The sequence below is a fragment of the Drosophila serrata genome, unplaced genomic scaffold (assembly GCF_035046125.1).
Source record: "Drosophila serrata isolate PLE 108 unplaced genomic scaffold, ASM3504612v1 contig_334, whole genome shotgun sequence".
Lineage (NCBI taxonomy): Eukaryota > Metazoa > Arthropoda > Insecta > Diptera > Drosophilidae > Drosophila > Drosophila serrata.
Genome location: NW_028257232.1, coordinates 725,878 through 747,526, shown reverse-complemented (window position 1 = coordinate 747,526; position 21,649 = coordinate 725,878). Strand labels below are relative to the sequence as shown.

The 21,649-nt window shown below is 39.6% G+C and overlaps 1 protein-coding gene and 1 long non-coding RNA gene across 2 annotated transcripts; both read left to right on the top strand.

Annotated features, from left to right (window-relative positions):
• Positions 1-5,512: 5,512 nt before the first annotated feature.
• Positions 5,513-21,617, top strand: 5-HT1A (5-hydroxytryptamine (serotonin) receptor 1A). Its single transcript, XM_086837934.1, has 7 exons — positions 5,513-5,646; positions 6,302-6,491; positions 6,556-6,693; positions 11,907-12,161; positions 17,454-18,422; positions 19,283-19,404; positions 20,275-21,617. Exons 1-6 carry the CDS (start codon positions 5,513-5,515, stop codon positions 19,379-19,381), a joined length of 1,785 nt encoding a protein of 594 aa, XP_086694060.1. The 3' UTR covers positions 19,382-19,404; positions 20,275-21,617.
• Positions 6,793-11,869, top strand: LOC147642900 (uncharacterized). The gene is made up of 3 exons (XR_015272802.1): positions 6,793-10,276; positions 10,983-11,275; positions 11,358-11,869. It is a non-coding gene; the product is annotated as an uncharacterized LOC147642900 (long non-coding RNA).
• Positions 21,618-21,649: the final 32 nt, after the last annotated feature.

Sequence of the window (21,649 nt, the reverse complement as noted above, 5' to 3'; positions counted from 1 at the left end):
GTTAGGACTTACCGCAGTAGAGGACACGTCATTCCTTACAGTGTTGACTTCAATTCGGCTTATCATCGAAAAGTTCTTCTTCTTGACGATCCAGATCTATTCCATTGGCCACGTCATTCTTGTGAGATTGAAGGGCAATCACTATCACTACCGATGTAAACACTGGGAAGGCCACGCACATACTGAGGTCGCGGCGACCGCAGTACCTCTATTTATAGTTCCCGATCAAAGAGAACAGAGAAAGTGTGAGCGAGAGAGTAAGAGCTATTGAGATGGGCAGAGAAACATGCAGAGAAAGAGTTAACTCTTGAGATGCACAGTGGGAGTTGGACATAGTGAGAGCGAGAGAGAGTGAGAGAGAGAGAGAGAGGGAGGGAGCTGTTGATGCTGATCAAGAATATGTTTTCTTAATAAGGGAGTCACTGGGTGCAAGGGCGTAAATATAAATATTACCGACTAAAATATGGTATTCTAGTTTTAGTCAAAAGCTTGTAAATATGTGAAGGAGTCATTTCCGACCCCATAAACTATATATATTCTTGATCAGCATCAACAGGCGAATCTTTCTAGCCATAAAGGAGAGAAAATAAATTTTTGCCAATTTTTCAACATTTTATAATTTTCAACATCATATATCGTTAAAATTGGCAAAAATTGTGATTTTTTTACTTTTTAAATTGAGTATGCAGATTTATTACTTTATTAAAAACTAACACAGGGCTGCTTTACGATTTAAAATTGATGCATTTTCGGCTTAGCTACGGTTGTTAAATGTTTTATCAAAAAGTTACAATGAACCGTGAGTAACTATGATCAGTAATTAAATATGATCAGTAAGTAACTATGACCATTAAATAACTATGATCTTACAGTATCTATGAACACTAATAAACAATGACTTGCATTTTTGTAACAAAACATTTTACTTTGACTCGGCTGGCAGCAGTAACTTCGTTCCGGGGAAGTTAGAACCAGTTGGGAATCATATGCACAGAGAGAGAAGGCGTAGCTCTCAGTTAGATTTACGGGGTATTTCATATTGAGGTCTGAGATGCAATGCAGTGCAAATGCAAATATGAAAAATAAAGATGCAGACACGCATAAGGACTCGCAGGAAGCACCGCAGCAGGGCAGCCAGACAGTAATCAGTACACTTGGGTGCACCCCACAAGGAGCACAAGGATTCATCTTCTTTTCGGTGGAGCATCAGCATCAGCCAGCAGCCAGCAGCTAGCAGACTTTGCCCGTCTTTTGTTTTCAGCTTGTAATTTACATAAGTTTTTCATGTGCCCATAGTCGTCGTCCTTTGTCTGCCCGTGTATGCGAGTCGTAAATTACAATTGCTGGCCTCCCTTTGGGGCACGCATAGGTTACGCACACAACACACGCACACAGCAGAGGCCAAGAAAATGGAACTCTAAGAAATCTATAAATTTACAGAGATATTTTTAAATGATTCTATTATTTGCACCTTGCAAATACCTGAAAAAACATATTTTCATGCCTGCAATAAATTTAAAAACTATTTCCCAATACGAAAGCCCCCAAATTCGGTGCTCTATTCATTTCACCGGCATAGTTCCCCCTATTTCCTTGAGGAAAGGACCCTGTAATCAAGAAAAGACGCATCCTGCACCAGCTGTGCGGGAACTAGAAAACTTTTACCAGGGCCCAGCCCAGCACAACAAAAACAGCAGCACACAATGTTTTATGGATAATTCTCCTGTTGCGTATATTAAAAGAATAAACCAAAACTGCGGCTGCTGCAAGAGTGTATATATGTATGGGAAATTAACCAAGAAAAACGGATATAAAGTATACATTTCAATAAGTACAAGCACTTTGGCCTCTGCAATATTAAACTGTATGTTTGGGCCCAAAAAGAGTACTATGAGAATAAAAGTGGCTGCAGAGATGGCCATTTTCCTTGACCAACTTGGCCACGTAAGCACGTTTTAAATTGAATTTCACTGTGGTCGCTGTCGGCATAACCAACCCGGGGACATGAGCCCACTGCTGCCGGTAATCCTTAAACAAATAAAGCGAAAGTCAGAGAAAAAATCAAAAAGGAAGAAAAAAGCGGAGGGGAAAAAGGCACTTGACACCTCTGCTGGTTATAATAAATACAATTAAATACTATAATTCATTTCAATAAGGAAAAAAGTGAAATATAAATGGTTAACATGCGAAAAAAAAAACTTGATTAAAAAGCAATCACTTGACACATTGCCACATTTTCACATTAAATGCCAATTATGCTAAGGTAAATGCACACTTTCCACATGAAACAACCTGACAGTGCTCATTAAGTCAACGAGTTTATGGGATACATAAAACAAAAAAACATGTTTAAATAAATAAAGGAAAGATCAAAGTCATTAGTCTGTGAAAATTGAAAAATATTTAAGGTAGGAAGGTCATCGTAAAAAAACAACAAATTATCAGTTTTATATATTTTAAAGTGTATAAAAATATATCTTCCTCGTATTTTACTACTGTTCTCCTTCGACCTTAAAATCACCACTTAAAGTATAATTTCAATGGAAATTCCTAAAGGAAGAAAACAGACCATTTTCAGTAGTGTAAATGGGATCTGTATCTATTGTTTAGCTGGAAAGGAGAGCAAGTGAGTAGTTTTGCAAAAATTTAATCATGCCACACAGATGCCGCAGGGCATAGAACAAGAACAAAACAAAACTATTACCAGGCCTTCACACACACACACACACACACACAACAGGTGAGCCCCAACAATTTGTTTCCTTTTTTCATAGGAAAATGGAAAAAGGAAAAAGAGGAGGGGCAGCCGCAGGTGAATATGTTTTGTTTTTTGTATTTTTTATTTTTTTGTTTGTATTCCCCGCTCAACACTGAGCTGATTTCGAATGTAATGCAATCGATTAGCTGAGGGCAGACAACGGGGAACAAATAAAAAACAAAAAGCGAGTGATATAAAGCCATAAAGCATAAAAAGCATAAAAAGCAAATAGCAGGCGACAGCAGGCATCAAATATGCATTGCAATGGGGGAAATGTGAAGCGATCCGATGCGTAGATAAATATTGACTGTCGCCACTTGACAATATTTATAAAATTTCAATTAATTATGGAACGGCTAAAAAACGTGCCAGGCCATCCTTTTGTTCTAAATGGATTTATTTTAATGAGTTTTTGTATTTTGATAAAATGAACTTAGATGATTTGGCATTTAATAATAAAAACAACAAAAATACACAATGAATACGGAAGCGTCAAGTTGATTTAGGAAACAATATTAATTATTAACTTTTAGAAGATTAAAAGTCATAGGCATAATAATTATAACTAAGCTCTTTTTTGCTTTTATTATTTAGACAATTTAATTAGAAACAGAAACATATACTAGCTACATACAACATAATTCTACTTTTTGCATTTTTCCTTATATTTAAACCCTGTTTTTTATGTGAAACATGAAAGTTATTAGGCAAAACAATTGCCAGGCTTTGCAAGTAAATCTTCTTGGCCATATTTATAGCCTAGCCTGTGGCTACAGGGTATCTTTCAGTCGATCTTAGTACACAATTTCTTCCCATCTCACGTTCTTTTCAACTTCCTCGCCTCAGTCAGGCAGTAAGAGTAATGACTTTTTTGTGTGCTAGGCGCTCAATTTTTAAATGCATTAAAAAGTGTTACACTCGAGTGCCGCACATTTATCACACACACCACACACATGCCTCACACCCACTCAACCCTCTTGGCAATAGACACCCTTCAGGGGAAGGGGCGTAGGCATAATGGAAAAATCACATTTAAATTGTTTGGCTCACAAATAAATTGTTATAATTCATCACCCAAGTCGCGTTCCGTCGCCAGATACTCAGCTCGGCAAATTGATTGACTTCAAATTCAATTGAATTCGAATGGCAGAGCTAGCCCACTTCATTCCATAACAAATTATTATTCGCGCTGATCGTATGGGCTTCGCCTTTTTCCCTGCTTTGACAAAAGCATGACAGACACTTTATTAGGTTTCGCTATTAATTTGCATGGATTTTTCATTGCGTATGCACGGCACAGCGGCGGAGATCCTTTCAAAAAGAAAAAAGGAAATAAAATATATGCGGCACAGTGACAGCGAAATCACAAAATTCCATTAATTTTAAGCAGTCAATCAAAATTGCCAGCTTGAAGTCGATTATATTATGCTAATGAATTCGTATGAGGACGAGGTCCTGTCCTAGACAGAGGACAGGGACAAGGACAAGGACTGATGGCAAGTCATACCAGTTCGCCAGACATAAGTCATTGGCCATCATCGGGCGGCGGTCATCATCATTCATTATTATTATTATTATTTATTAGTATTTGGCGAGGCACACATGGCGTATGCGTGATGGCATGTCAGAAACAAAGGCGAAACAGCGCAATGCAAATTTAGTTTTTGGAATTCCCTTAATTAAGTGGCACTCAATATCGGCAGCAGTGAGATAGACGACATGTACAAATATTTATAAAGCTGTCATTTGAGTGCCCAATTATAGACAAATTAAATTATGCTCTATATATGCCCGTAATGGCACTTCACATCGGTTTACCCCAGCCACATACATATAACACATACATACATATGTATATAGATCCCATCTATGGCTCATTTCGAGTGCTTTGTCAACTCATTTAATTGTTGATTTCAACACACACACACACATTAGTGGTACTCAGCTCAGCTGGGACTCAAGCCAACATAATATTTGTTTATGCAAATTGCATTTAATTAATACATAAACACGTGTTTGCCATGGCTGCTTCCGGTTGCCACTTAAAGCTCTGCGGTCATCGCAGCGCGGCATTAAGAAGAAAGTGATGGAGAAAAAGGATACAGTAAGGGGAAAGGAGCCCCTCTCCATGCCAGCATGTGAGAAATTTTGAAATTTGCGGTTGCCTGGCGTTAATTCCCACAAAAGCCGCAACGCAGATGAGAAGAAACATCAGTTTAGCTTTGGGCGCAAGGCCTCTTAAAGGACAAATTTAAATACACAGGGGATTTATTTTTCAAACAGTTGAAAGTTCATTTAAATAAAGGTTTCCAAATTTTTATTAATATATAAAAAGATCTTTTTTAATGTAAGCCTCAAACTCCTTTTAATATACTTGTATTTATAAGGAAATAGTAAACTCGGATAAGGTAAACTAGAGAATTAAATAATGGAAAAATATTATACTTATTTCTGAAATATATTTTGGATCTCTGTTAAATTTTCAGTGCGTGTTCATTTATATTTTGCAACCCTTCTTTTTGGCTATTAGCAATTTAATGGCAACATCATCAGCAGAAGTGGCACATAATGTGCCCCGCACTTCAGATAGTTCCACATTAAGCGGAGTCGGCGAGTGTGCAAGTGTGTGTGTGTGGTGTGTATGGTGTGTCTGGGAGTGAATAGGGTGTGTGTGGGTGTGTGTACGACTGTGCTACATGCCACGTAACGTTTTAAAAACTCGTTTAGCCATGTTGCTGAGCCCAAAACCGAAAAATGGGCAACTACACAGAGTACGAGTGGCAGACAACGAATGGTGAATGCTCTCACCACACACTTACGCGTCCCTGGCCAACAAGGACTAACTCAATTGAAGCCAAGTCAACCCAGGGCAAGAAAAAATACAGAATGTGAGCTGAATTTCTGGTGTCATTAAGTGAGACCCTTAAAGAGTAACCTTATTTTCCAATCTTCTTCTACAAAAAATGGTAATATTTTAAAAATGCCCGACACACACAGACAGAGACACGGCCTAAGGCAGACATACATAAAACATGGTTTTTTGGGCCCAAACCAATAGCAAATAGAAATAACCAACAAAAATTCAACACAACACATCACAAAAAAAAGAAAGGTTGTTGCAAAACGCTACGGAAAACTGTCGGACGGAAACTGAATATCGAACACGTTTCTTTACTTTGTCGCTCTCTCTCACTCTCTCTCTCTCTTTCTCTGCCATATGGTACTCTTGCTGTGTGTGTGTGTGTGAGGGTGCTGGTGTGTGTGTGTGCGCCTAGATTTATGCAGCATTTCATTTGAATTTTTGTGGATTCGGATAATGGAGTAACTAAGCGACCATGTTCAAGTGTTGGCCACAATTGTACATAAATATCCTGGGGAGTGGTTTAAGCCAAGTGGAACTCAAATTATAATCTGTGTGAGGATATTTTGAGTGGTTTTTCAGTGAGGGATTTAGAGAAGTCAGAAAGGTAAAACATAAATAGAACTAAAAGGCTCAATTTGTGGAAACTTTTATGTAAAAGTGGCATTCTCTTCCATTTCCAGTTACTGGGCAGTGACCAATATCGATTACATACACTCGCGGACCAGCAATCGCGTCTTCATGATGATTTTCTGCGTCTGGACAGCGGCGGTGATTGTCTCCTTGGCCCCACAATTTGGCTGGAAGGATCCCGATTACCTGCAGCGCATTGAGCAGCAAAAGTGCATGGTCTCGCAGGATGTGTCCTATCAGGTGAGCAACGAGAATTTAAATAATATTAAAGCCTCCACTCTATTTTCACTCTGCCTCCCCTTAGGTATTTGCCACCTGTTGCACCTTCTATGTGCCGCTGCTGGTCATATTGGCGCTCTACTGGAAAATCTATCAAACGGCCCGCAAGCGCATACATCGGCGGCGACCACGACCCGTCGCTGCTGCGGTCAATAATAATCAGGTATAGTGGCAGGCTTTGGCCTTCATATCCCTCCTAACTTAATTGAGTCACAGTCGAAATTGACGGGGACTAAGGCTATTAATCGGTGCAGAATGCAGCCAAGAGTATTGAGTAACCTTAAAATACATTAAAGTTGAAAAAATCTATATGATGTATCAAGTCAAAACATAACATAATGAGTATATACTCAAGTATTAATCAATGTTTAAATCTGAATGCACTCCCAAAAGGACACCCTGTTATGCCCACAGAATCCGCTGTTCAAACCCAAGCCACCACAGCACACCACAGGCTGGTCAGTGCAATTATGCAGTCGATCGGAGCGGGGCAAAAGCCACAAATTCAAACCAGAGACGGGGGCCAGTCAAAGGCCAAACCGCAGGCAACGTTCTGAAATTTCTATGCACATTACTCGGGGCGGGGCCCCCGACTGACCTCTGTTACCTTATGAAATTATGCCTTTCAATTTAAATATGCATAGAGCATACGGCCGAGAAGCAACTCAACCCATGGGGGACTCTGGGGCCGGGGAAATGGACTGTAATTAGGCCTTATCATCCAGAGTGATGAAATATGCATTGCCAAAAGGAGACCTTGGGCTCGCAACAAGAAAAAATCGAGTGAGTGAGTGGCTTAAGTTAAGCATACGCCACGTGGACATTAAAGCCCTTTTGGCAGAAAGTTGAGCGATAAGTGGCAGCTTGTCTTGCCTCGTGAGTGTCTGAGAGTGCCACCCGGTTGGGGGTGGGGGTGGAGTGTGCTTCCCCTTCTTGGCCAGAAGTTTGTGCGCCCTAATGCGGCAGCTGGTCAAACTAATACGCACAGGATGTGTTCAAGCCAAAAGTCTCTCTGGCCGAAATTGTAATTTTGTTGTGTTTCTTTTCTTTTTTCTGTTTCTTTGCTTGTTGCGAGACGAAAGAAATTTCAAGTATTTCCAAGTTGCTCTTATCAACGAAATTAAAAACTAATTTTGCCTTCGAGTTTGCTTTAACTTTCTCCAGACGCGATAGGGTATCTGAAATTGGGTTTACTTTTGGCTCCCTTATCCCCTAACTCTGTCTTTCGTTTGTATATACATTTTTTCCAATCTAGTCTTGGCCATAAAGCTCCTTCTTCTGCTGCTGCTGGGAAGCTGCTACTTAGCCTAAGCTTAGTGCTGGCCAAATTGAAAATGACCATTTGACGTAGAAATGTTTGCAACCACTTACCAACACGAAGTGCAGGTGAACAGATGCGGTTGAAATAATAGTTGTAGTTGGACTTTAACTAAAGAAAAAGCGTTGATAATTAAAATATAATTTAAAATAATGTGCGGAATCATCAAAAAAAGTACAGAGAAATAATCAAATCAATTGGAAATCATTTAACATCAAAAAAGAACTAAACCTAGTTATTCCTCCTTAAAGATCTTAAGCCCAAGAATCATACTCTTTTTTTTGGTAATGTAATTTCTATGGCTCTCAATTATAATTTCTATTATCTTAACCACATCTGTTCAAAGCCACGTGTGTGCATAGAACACTGACTAACAGAGGAGAGGAGGAGAGCTGGCAAAAAGTCATTGGAATCACAAATTCAATGCGCAAACAAGACAAGTTGTCCGCTATTTGCCAATCGTACACATGTCCTGGCCCGATGTCCTGCTCCTGCCCCTGCTCCTGGCCCTGCGCCGATGTCCAATGTCCAATGTCCGATGTCCGGCCTGGCCCCGAATCTTGGCTCACATGCGTGCTTTAGTTACATGTCAACACACTTACCCGCACACGCACACACACTGCCGAGATCCACATCCATTTAGTGCCACTCACTAGTCCCTGTCCTGCCTGGTCCTGTGCTGTCCTGCGTTGTCCTGCGTTGTCCTGCTTGTTGATTTTAGAATATATTTACCCAGCACACACATCTGATACGAGTATATCCCTTACACCAACGTAGGCCCGGGATTTGGCACGCAGAAAGGGCATTAGTCCAGCGACTCCCCTCTTCACTTTTCCTATTCTCCGATAACTAAATGCTTTCAAATTGAAAATTGCTTTCCTGCTCCTTGACGAGGGTCCAATATACGTATGTACATATGTACGTATCCCGCTGAGCCCTACGCTCTTTGCTTTTAAAAGCGAAACGACATAAATTTCCAGCTAATTGCATTTGCATTCGGTATGTTTATTGGACAAATTGCTAAATAATTCCTAATCGAATTCACAAAACTATCATTGCCTAAATAATTTACACCTCCCCCTCTAATATGTGACTTCGTGCGTGTTTTGTAATTTTAATTGAAATGTAATTTTCATGGCAGTGAAACACACACACATTTTGTAATTAGCGGCAAAAAGGCGAAAGGCAAATGGCAATTAAGGGAATCAGGTATTATCTCTAATTCAGCTATTTGCCAGTTAGCCAATGTTATTAATAATCCAGCATCGTAAGCACCATCATCACAATTACATTACAGCATCTCGAATTGATTGCTCCCCGATATTGACACTATTTTCATAGCCGAAGAAAAGCGTCTGAGTGAAAAGCATATTTGGCCAGCTCGCCATCTGCGACACACGGCGATATATTAAGTTAGTGTCTGTGTCCGAAACATAATAGGCAAAAAACCAAATAGAAAAACTGTCCAGCAAAAGTTTAGATTGCTGAAAATATTAAAGCAAATTATTTAAATTTGAGCATGGAAAATATATAATTTTTGGAAGTAGTTGCTAGCCAAATTCTAACAATTTGTGTTTATGTATATTTATCACGTTTTAAATAATGCTTCAAAGTTTTCATTTCGAAAAATCTAAACAGAAAATAATTTATTTGAATATGAACATTAAAGTTTTAATCAGTTGTCTGAATTAGAGTCTGATTTGTTATATTTGTAACTAATCATTTGATTTTTTTAAGAAAATATTAGAATGCATTTTATTAAAGAAAGTAAATGTCAGAAAAATACATAAGTCATTCATAACTTTCTAATCAATAGAAAAGAATTGATATAAAATCCTTTGGAGACTTGGAAACATTTTTAAACATTCAATTCATTGCCATCTTTAAATGAAAATGCAGGAAAACATCTGCCAAAAATGTTCGAATAAGTTATTGCTCATGGCAAAAATTTTAAATGAATTTAAATTTATTGTTGAAAGCAAATCTCAACCGAAATCTAAATAAATATTCAAGTAAGGAATGCAGTCTCTATAATGTATATCTGTTCTGAGGCCCAGTTTGCATTTGATTTGGTTGTTATTTATGGCGGATTTATTTTAATTTTCCTAGATGCCGGGCTAGGCTCGCATCTCCCAGCGGGACCTCCTAGCGGCCCGCTGGAGTCATAAATTTTGTTGCCCAGTGTAGTTAATACCCAGGACATTCTTGTCACACTCAGGACCAAACATAAATCGCATGAGAAACACATTATTGAATACACACTCAGACACAAGAGCAGGCGCTGCCTGCCACGCAGGGAGGCTGAACAACACATGTCTTTCGGCAAGAAAAACAATTAAATAAGAAAACAATTTACATAAATTAGCTAAAGTGCCGAAAAATGGCTAAGGACACAAGACACGGAGATGAGGCAGTACGAGACGAGAATGTGAGTGTATCGTTTAATGCAAACGCTTAAATACACACGGAAAACAGACAGGACATCTGCATAAAATTCCCATTGAGCTGAGGTTATATCCGCATCCTTATCGTTATTGCTCCTGAAAAGAGAGAGCACTCTTATCGCTCTTAACTTGGCCATGTTTGCTTTGGCAACAAATGCATGTATGTACGTTTAGTTTTCCCCAAAGACAGGCTTGAACTGACTGACAATTGTTTTCCTATTGCCTCGCCAATAATGGTTTTTCTCTACTATACTACAGCTTCGATTACCTTTTGCTTGGAAACTCAATAAAGGTTTTTCTAGGAAAACTTTAACATTGAACACAAAAGTTTCGTAGCTAAAACTTAAAGCCAGGCAGGCTGCTGCCGCCTGTTATTTATTAATTTCGGACAGACTTCTGCCATCTCCCACTGGGACAGCTTCCCTTTTCTGCTCCTGTGCCTAATTAAGCTTAAACTCTTCAATATTTAATAAGCTATCTGGGTGGCCTCTGGTCCGAAACCCACAAGACACTTGACGCGGCCTCGTCTATCCAATTTTGCCCCTTTGTTTCTTCGGTGAGGTCACACGCACGAACATTTAATACTATTTGCGCAAATATTCACACCAGCCTGGGAAACCCTTTTTCCTCCTCGTTGAAGTTTCCGCAACACACGACTGGCAAAATCAGCATAATTTTATTTATTTAAAGCAATATCGTATCGACTTGCCAAAGGGTCAGGCGACGACAAAGATGACGAGGCCGAGTTGCCAAAGGGTTGGACTACTCAATTACTTTAATTTGGTGGGATTGAAGGCGACAAAAATACGCACACAAAGGGAAAGGGTATATGTTTAGCCGAAAAAACGGACAAGGAAGCAAGTCGAACAATGTCTACACTTTGGGGTATAGAATTTCTTAAGATACTCAAGTTTTGTGGAAGAAAAGGAAGATACAAGCGGAGAACAAGACTTATTTCAGAATTTATTTATAGACATTCTCAAGTAAGCTTTCTTTAAAATGTTTTCCTTTTAAAAAAATATATATATTCATTATATTTATCAGATAGTTTTCCCTAATTTTCAGTATTTAAACTTCTTGATTTTCTGTCGAAGTCGAAGTTCATTGTCCCCACAAGCCATGAAAATACACTACACCAGGACGAGTAAAAAAAAAGGATAAACAGGACAACAGGGAAAAAAAAAGGGGAAAAATCAAAGAGGTCAAGCGCTGGGAGCAGTCAATCGTGAAATTTATTTTCAGGCGGTCGGGAAAAACGCTTTTCAGGAGACTCTGTAGCAAATACACACAATTTATTTACGGGAAGCAACCCACTTACATATGCATATGGTGGGATACGAATCGGATCTTGAAGTTTTTCTCCTTTTTTTACTTTTTTGGATATGCGTACAAATTGCGGTTTATTGAAGCGTAAGGCAGAAAAAGCCGAAAATGTAAATTTGCCCGACCATCGGCTCCTTTGTTATTCATTTTAATGCTGTGCGAAGAAGTATGAATTTAATTTCAAGTCCTGCACCCAGGTCAAAGGCCAAAAATCAATGCCTTAGACTGGAGGACTCTATCCTTACCCTCTCTCTCTCTCTGATTGTGTCTATTGCCTTCTCTGTTTTCCAGCCGGACGGAGGTGCGGCAACAGATACGAAACTTAATCGACTGCGTCTACGCCTTGGCAGATTCTCCACGGCCAAGACCAAGGCCGGAAGTGCCAGTGGAGGTGGCGGCGGAGCTGGAACTGGTGCAGCAGGAGGAGGTCCTGGGGGCAGGACTCTGGGCCTAGTCGATGGCAACTCAACGAACACGGTCAACACCGTCGAGGACACCGAGTTCAGCAGCTCGAATGTGGACAGCAAGAGTCGGGCCGGCATCGAGGTATGTATTTTATTTTTGGTCGAGGAACACTCGAAATATAAATATAAATAGAAAGTGCCTAATTAACATATGGTTCAGAAATCAGTGCTGACCTCAATGAGCATGCTTAATTAAGTTTAGTTAGATGATTTAGCACTGGACTGACACATTACTAATGTTTTATTAGTAACTTATTTGTTATTGCTGATTAAATTGTTAATTTAGTTATCCCATTTATCTTATATCCCATTTTGACACAGTTTCTAATCAATAAACTAAACCTAATTAAAGGCTATCCCAATTTGCAGTAACTTTTAATATAAATTTAAGGCAGAACCTGTACGCTTTTTTGCGGAATTCTAAATTAAGATTGAATTTTTAAAATTCATGAAATTTTTCTGGTGTTTTTTTTTCGTTGCTGTTGAGTGAAGCAACACGAGAAAGAACAATGCGCATTTTTGGGCTTAAAGCAAATTTCATAACGCCTGACATGTGCCCAACGATCTGAGGAGAGGGCTTGCTTCCTGTTCCCAGGATGCACACTCATACACACACACACTCATACACACACAGAGTGATGGAAAGGACTCGCATACGCAAAGAAGAGCAGCATAGGCTGACCAAAAATAAACCCACCAGCTTTCAGCTCATTTCCTGCTTTATTATGCGTCTCCTTTGCCGCTACAAACTACCATATGCCCTTCTCTCGCACCTTTTGGGGATTGAAATGATTTTTCCTCTTGGCTACCTTTTCCACTGAGCTCTTCCTTTTTCCTTTTCTCACCTGGCTAATGAGACATTAGCCCAGGCTGGCATCGTCGTCCTCGTCGCAGCAATATGCACTTGAGAATTCCTTGGGAAGGAATTCCCCGATAATGATCAAGTGAGACGGAGTGAGACCATCAGCTTGACCTTTTTCATAGATATTGTACATATATTTCTGGGGGAATGAATAATACATATTTCCATAACCAAAGATTGAAGATTCTCTGGGGAAAGTCTCCGGTTATCCTTCCACTTTTTATGAAACTAATAAAGAAAGACTTGTTCTTTAAATTTTATAAATATTAAATATAAGTAGAACTCAATGAAATTTCTCTTAAATATTTAATTGCAAATTTAATGGCAATTTCATAATTGTTAATGGAGTCGTTGTCCTGAGTGGAAGGATAAGAAAGCCACTTCCCCTCATAGGCAAAATAAATCCGGCTTAATCCTGGCAACTTACCCGCCACTCGACCAAAATGTCAGCGATAAAATGCAGGCCAAGCCTTCGGTTTATTGGGGGAAATCCCCCAAGAAAAAGGAGACCCTCCGAAAATTTGTATTTAGCCGCATTTTATGTACTTCAATTTTCGGCCAGCGATTTTATGGCTAAAAAATAATCCAAGCAGGGCCACACACATTCAATAATAACACACATTAAAGCGAAGGGCACAGGCAAGAAAGCCATAAAAGAGCAGAGGCCGAATAAATTGCTCGAACGTTTTGTTTGCATTTGCTACAAGCCGGGCCAATACCTTGGCTGCTCCAAACACAGAAACGAGGTGGCGACTGGCCAAAGGTCAGGGAGCGGGAGCGGGGCAACAGCAAACAGGACACACTGGCAACGCCAGGTTCGTGCCGGTTAAGTAATAGCAAAGTCAAATATAAGCTGTGACAAGGATACGCTCCCTCCCTCAGCAGCAGCAGGGCAAAGCGACCAGGGAGTGAAGAGATTCAAATGAAAGCAAGCAAAACGAATTAATAGCTACGAGGTCGATGTCCGGAATACCCTTTCACATTAAATATTTATAGTAAAACGATTACATTTTAAAGAGAGGGGAAGTCTATATAAAACAACTTTAATAATATTTAAATTAATTTTCCCACCTACAATGTAGCAATATTTATCGATTTTGCGACGTTTTTTTTGACGCTTATTTTTATTACTAATTGATATTAAGGGGAAGATTAAAACTTTTTATTATGTTTTTTAGCATTTAAAACATTATAAATGCAAGTCCTGCATAACGTCTATATTACTCATACGCAGTGTGACCCATAATATTGGTCAAAAAATACATATTATTTATTTAATACAAATTGTTAACCAGATACGGCAACAAAAATAGTAATTACTTAAATAAAAAAAGACATCTTGTTATTCCTTAACATAAATTTAACCATTTATATCTACATCTATATTTTCCGGACTATATGTCGTATACGTAATTTTTGAAGTACCTAAAACGGAATCCATTAAAATTCAAAATTTATTCTCTATACCAAAATAAGGCTAAGAAAATTCATTAAGCTATTGGGATGATCTTATTTGACGATCTTGTTATACTTGCCGTATGAGTGATTTTTATACTAATTTTCGTAGCATACTTTTTTGCGTCATGCCATTTTTTGTTTTATCGAACAAAATGAATTATTTATTTCTGATTGGGGTTCTGCTATCTCATTGTGGAAAGTAAATCTACTTGGTGTCAACGTCATGACAAACTTGTTCCGAAAATCGAAATACCTCTCTGCGTGTAGAGTAAGCAAACAAAACAGCAACAGGAGCGGAAAGTCAGTTAGCGAAAGCAAAAGGGAATGAGAAAGAGAGAGAGAGAGACTGAGTTTAGCTTTTGGGGACCTTTGACTTCTTGGCCCTTGGACTCCGATTGCGATTATTTTTCTTATTCCCATTCCGATTTCGATTCCATAGCGAGGGAGAGAGCCCGCCGCCTAACAAGGCACTCAATACGCTTGAGTAATTGAGGAAAATATGTTGATGGCTTATGGCCAACAGCTTTCGTTTTTCGGCCAGAATAACTCCATCGCTCTCTAGGTCCCTCTCTCTCCCTATCTCGCTCCCTTTTCCCATTTTCTTGGACCTGAGATTAAATATTTACTTGGAAATGGCTGCGCCACACACCTCTCCAGCTCTCCTGCTCTCCTGCTCTCCTTCTCCCATGCACTCCCGCTCGCCATTTCTTCTGCTCTCCCCTGCCTCTCCCTTTGGCCTGCTGGGCAAATAAGTGGACAGCCAAATAAATAAACAAACACGCACACACTCTCGCATTTACGCATCGCCCGAAGGCAAATATATAAATTTATTATTATAGTTGTGTGTGCAAAGAGTCCACACAAAAAAAAGCAAGGCAAAAAAAGAAATGAAAAGCTGAAAATGGAAACAACTGTTTGCATATTTTACTTCTTTTTTTCAGCTACATTGGAATAATTACTGGAGCGCAGGGAGTCGATAATGAAAATACGAAATGCCAAACAAATGCCTCCCCTTATTTGCTTCACTGCACTTCATGCAGAGGTGCAAAATTGCAGAATCTCTAGAATTGCAATCTGCATTGTAGTCTCCACTTTCCACTCTCTGTCTCTTTTCAATTGTTCTCTAAATTAAACTACAATGCTTTGTTTTTGATTTGTCTTTGGCTTCGCCTTTGATTTGCTTTGCTTTCACTCGCTTCGCCACGCCTAGCTCTGGTTTGCTTTGCTTCACCTTTATGTCCACTCCATCTCGCCCTGCCTCTATACCTAGACAACATATTAAAAATGCTGCAGGAAAGAGAAATCGAATTGTTTGTTTGTATTGGGACACACAATTACAGTGACGATGACAATGGCAGAGCCGCACATGCACGCTAGGGTGGTCCAAAGTGAGATTTATTACACTTTTTAATAAAATATGTATAAGAAATATTTCTATAACGCATTATATATATATAATCTTGTTCAACTTTAGAATTATTTAAAAAAAAACTAATGTATATACAAATATGTTGCAAAAGAAACTTTTCCTGAACATTATCCCGATACACATGGTCCACTCCTTTGCCAACACATACGATGATGTGCTCAGCTTTCTCCACTCTTTTGTTGCTTTGTGTTTATGCACAATTGGCCAATGGCCATTGAATTTGATGCGAACTAAGCTCCTGTCCAGAGATTTATCCCACGTTCCCCATTGTTCGTTCCCCGGTACACCAGGTTTTTTATTTCTGCTGAATTTGAATGTCTTCCCGGAGCACAAAATTACATACTCCACACAATATGTTTCATAATTTATGGCCGCATCACAGTCATAAAATTCATTTGGTCCGGCCATTAATTGAACTTGGCTTACTTTCGAGAAGAAAAGGGAGATGGCAGCAGAAATAATAGCACTATAATGTCTTTTGTTACTTTATTGTTGCTTTCAATTTACAAGCCTAATAATGTTAATGTGAAAAGGGATTTCATGTAACTAAAAATAAACATTAACATTAATTAAATTGATTAAATATGTCAATGTATGTAAAAGGATAATTGTGATAAAGCTAAAAATAGATAAATATAATTTGCGAGCATTATATCTATCCCTTTTAACAATTTAATGCAGTTGTAGGTAAAACTATTTTGTAATATTTTTTAAACTAGTAAATAAAATTAGAGTATCTCATTAAACATGCAAATAACGGTCGCTAGATGTCAAAACTATCGGAATATTTTCTTTGGATACTCCCATCCCAAACCGTTATCGCTATCGCCCTCAAAAAAGGCGCCAGCTGCAAAGTAGACACAATTTATCACACGTAAAGTTCATTTTAGCACTTTGCGGCGGCCACTTCCGCCCGACACACACCTACGCACCGGCCGGGGCTCAAATTACAGGTGATTATGGGAATTTTAGTGCTAGACAAGCCGTTAGGAAGACCGACCGCTCGGTGGGCCGTTCTCCTCAAATATGTACATTCGTAACCGACAAATTGGCTAGGCGCTAGGCCAGGCACAGCCCTTTCGAGTGGCCCGGGCCTGATAAAGGAGGCCGTACTGTACGAGCACCACGAGCTTACCGAAAGTAAATATTTACACTCTGATTTTATTCATTTACCGAAAATTTATGGGCCCACCGCCATGAAAATTGACGAGCAGTAAATAAATTTATGAATGCAATGCGCGGCTACTGATTTAAAATGCTAATTTGCCGCATGAAACTTGACTGCGCCCATGGAAAAGCAGGGAAAACCAGTGATTTGCGTGGTTGCACAGGCCAAATAATCATTTAGAGATCGAGTATAAGTCAAAGAAATTGGTTTAAGGCAAAATAATCTGCAGGTCAGCATAAGGAAATTATGTTTAAGATTTACTTGAGGAATTTTACAGACTTTAAGTCAGAAGCTTCTAACGCAGTGAACGAATTATTAAATAAATTATAATATTTTACTATTTTAGGTAATGCATATATCTTCATGAATTATTTGTAGTACACTAAAATGTTTTTTAAGGTCTTGACTGAAGTATATATTGTCTATAATCTACCATCAATTTTCGTGCCTATTGCAGGTGCCCAGCACGTCCCAGTCGGGCAATCAGATAGCCACCGTCTCACACCTGGTGGCCCTGGCCAAACAGCAGGGCAAGTCCGCCGCCAAGTCCTCGACATCAGCTGTCAACGGAACGACTGCCAATGGGGCGGGCAAGGGGCAGAACGAGGACCAGAACCAGGACCAGCTGCATCAGCACGGAGGAGAGCACGAACAGGAACAGGACCCCGAGGACGAGGAGGAGGAGGAGGACGGCCAGGCGGACCTGGCAGCCGCAACCGCAACATCGGCAGCAACGCCAGCCACAGCCACGGGCAATGGTTCGGTGGAAGTGCTGGAGGATCCACAGCTGCAACAGCAGCTCGAACAAGTGCAGCAGCTGCAGAAAACTGCCAAATCCGGCGGAGGAGGAGCTGAAGCCGGGGCACCATCAGGAGGAGGAGGAGGAGGAGGCGGTGGTGCCAGCACATCAAATGCCACCACAATTACGTCGATATCGGCGCTATCGCCGCAAACGCCGACATCGCAGGGAATTGGTGGCATCGCGTCCGCCGCCGCCGCCGCCGGACCGATGACAGCCAAAACCAGTACGCTGACGAGCTGCAACCAGGCGCATCCGCTCTGCGGCGCTACCTCCTCCTCGCCGACACCCTCCTCCGCCCAGCCCCTGACTCCAGAGCCGCGCTCGAAGTCGCTGCAGCAGCAAACGCAGCAGCAGCACACAAATCCCCAGCAGCAGCAGCAGCAGCAACTCTCCAGCATCGCTAATCCGATGCAAAAGGTGAACAAGCGCAAGGAGACCCTGGAGGCGAAGCGGGAGAGGAAGGCGGCCAAGACGCTGGCCATTATCACGGGAGCCTTCGTCGTCTGCTGGCTCCCCTTCTTCGTCATGGCGCTTACCATGCCCCTGTGCGCCGCCTGCGAGATCAGCGACAGCGTGGCCTCGCTCTTCCTCTGGCTGGGCTACTTCAACTCCACCCTCAATCCGGTGGGTTAACTTCTATTATTATTACAAAACAAAAAAGACATACTTGAAGTTACCCATGGATCATGGATTTGAATGTCAATATTCGTAAATAATTTATAATTAACTTGGACTGTTTGTTAACTTTGGGTATTCAAATCACTATAAATTAAAATGTAGTAATGGAATTAATTGTAAAATAACAAATAGTTAGCAATTAGGCTTTTCATGGTACCATCGAAGTGAGTCACTTCCTGGTTATCCAGTTTAATTGCATTGGCCACGTCATGTTTTTGGGATCGAGGAGCAATCACTTTCACTATCACCACTGATGTAAACAGCCGGGAGGCTGCGGACCGAATGAGGCCAGAGCGTCGAAAGCGCCTCTATTTATAGTCACCGGGTGAAGAGAGCAGAGAAAGTGAGAGTGGGAGAACAAGAGCTATCTCGAGAGGCAAGCAGAGGGAGAGAGAGGGAGAAAGGGAAATGAGTAAAGAGGCAATATGGCTAGATCGAAGGTTTCGAAGACTGGAACCGGATGGCAAGATATTTGGTTAAAGCTATAGCTTAAGGCTATATCATATATGCTTTTATTTAAAATACTTAATTATTTTAAAATGAATTAGCAATGTAATGCCTTATAGTTAACACATTTAAAAAGAGAAAGGAGATATATTAATAATTGCCATAGAAAGCGTACATAAAGCGTAATAGTTACATTATGATAATCTCTTGTTTTATTTTTACAGATCATAATAATGATGACTAAATTAATCAGAATTTCCTTTTATTTATTGTAGTATAAACTCTTTCGTCTTACACTGCATATTCTATCATTAAACTCTTACCAATGTCATTCAATTTTCTTTTATATTTCTTTGCAGGTCATCTATACCATATTCAGTCCGGAGTTCCGTCAGGCCTTCAAGCGCATCCTCTTCGGCGGCCACCGACCAGTCCACTACCGCAGCGGGAAGCTCTAGATAGTGCATGCGAAGAGGCGAAGGTGAGTGCCAGTCGACGAAGCCGAATCGAACAATAATACAGTTGCATAAATTTGCATAAGTAACAAATTTGTATTAGTAATATTTGTTAGAAAATCTTTGATCTAAAATTAATCTAAGCCACAATTTACCATACGAATTTGTTATATTCGTTTTATAATTTATATAAATTGTAGTTTTCAATAGCAGATACCTATTTTTCCCAATGTCTCCCCCCGTTTATTGTTATTGTGTTAGTCAATTTGCCCTGCTGCCAGGGGAAACCTTTCGAATCGATTCGCAAACGCACACGCAATTGCATTGCCTTTTATGTTATTTTCAAGTTTCAATTTTCAATCCCGACCCCGAAATTGATATTGCTGGGACCGTGGAAGGATCCTGAAGGAGCCAAGGACCAAGGCACTTTGCATCCAATGCCCGGGAGCTGAAACAATTGTGTGTGTGTGAGAAGGAAGTTTTTGGGGCCGAAAAAGAGCGAAAGTTTTATCGGACCTTTTATCGGTGGCCTGTCATCTGCAGGATGTTGGTCAATGCATTAGAATTATGCCACATTAACCCGGCGGAGGGACTCGGCTTTTATCTACAAAGACAAGTTTCTGAATAGTTACCATTTGCATTGCATTTGGGGTTGAAGGCGGAGAGCCATCTGCATGTGGCAGTCAAGCAGTTAAATCTTTTGCCATTCATTCATTTTCATTTCCATTCCCATTCCCATTTTCCACTTCCATTTTCATTCTCATTCCCATTTCATGAAAGTTAAATTAAGTAACATTAATTTCGCACAATTTGTGCTTAGCTTGGCGCCCTTACATCTCAATGGGAAAGTTTTTCACTTTACTTTGGCTAATGAATCCTTCTTGGCTTTCTTGCAGACGCTTCTGCTAGGACCGACAAAAGCGGATGTTGATCTAACCTCTTCGGCTATCATCGAGGATTGACGCATACTTGTATACCAGGATCATGGATATATATATATATAAGACCATAAGGCCATAAGACAGTGTGTAAATAGCGTATCGAATTCTGTTAGTTATTAGCTAAATTTATAGAGCCAAGTGGAGACTGTTTTTAGAAGACAAAACTGATGAAGCGTTGAATTGGAAATACAAAATGCAAAATGCAAAACACGAGACACACAAGATATCTAATCAAAATAATTAGCTAGTAAGTGACTAGTTAATACGCATATATAGAGCAATCTACTACCACTTTTCATGTGTGACGTTAACTCATAACTATAACTTACGTTGGAGATCTCCCTCGCTCCCTCTAACATATATCTTCCTTCTGCTTCGAGAATGGGATTGGAATCGTTACAACTGAAGCTGATGATGATGATGATGGGTACTCGGATTATGATGTATATTAACTGCTAACTAGCGACATTTAATGTGTGTGTAAGTAAGCATCGATCTGCTTAGGCTTAAGCCCTACATTTGTTGAGCAACTGTAATATTGGTTATAGGATGTAAACACTAACTTATCGAATAATAATCGGTGGTCACGCCCTGTTTAAATACAATTTAAACACTATTGTTAAGCCACCACACACCCTAACATTTAAACCTAAAGAAAAAGCAAAACTGTTGTACTATTATGGTAATTATGTGTCGAGGATTTCTTTGAATAAGCTTAAATGTAATTATCTAGCGAAATAACGTGTAACATTTGACAAGCAAACTACTTTCGGGAAAAATGGGTAAAACGTAATTAGCTAAAATAAAGTAAAGCATGCAAAGTAAATTAAATTAAGATTGAAAAGCGGAGGGAAACTGCAGATATCACAATGTTTTACCTTCCATTAAAAAAGAACAAACTATACCAAAATCAAAACAAACTCTTCGAAACAAAATCATCATTAACTTAGTGAAGTAAGTGTTTGCAGATCTGTCTATATCTATAAATACCAATAGAAATAAGGCAAAATACTAAAAAATATTTGGGCCACATATCAGACAATAATTCGAACACACAAAACACAAACACAACTTGTTATTTTCTTAATTTATTTAGGTTTCAATACTGACACAATTTGGCGCGCATTTCGAAAAGAATTATTGTCGGTTATGGAGGGGCCAATAATTTAGTATTTTGCTGAACCAAAAAAAAAAAACAAGCATAAGTTAAACTAAACGAAATTACTATAAAGGAAAAGAAAAGAAAAATTCCATTGGCTGCAAAATTAAATAAAAATTCAACTTTCATGCAAAAGAAACACAAGCTGCGTTTTATATTTATTTATACATT

Coding starts and splice junctions, on each gene's coding strand:
- 5-HT1A (XM_086837934.1), top strand. CDS start 5,513: ATGGGCAACTACACAGAGTACGAGTGGCAGACAACGAATGGTGAATGC. Junction 5,647..6,301: donor GGCAAGAAAAAATACAGAAT/GTGAGCTGAATT, acceptor TTCCATTTCCAG/TTACTGGGCAGTGACCAATA. Junction 18,423..19,282: donor TCAACTCCACCCTCAATCCG/GTGGGTTAACTT, acceptor ATTTCTTTGCAG/GTCATCTATACCATATTCAG.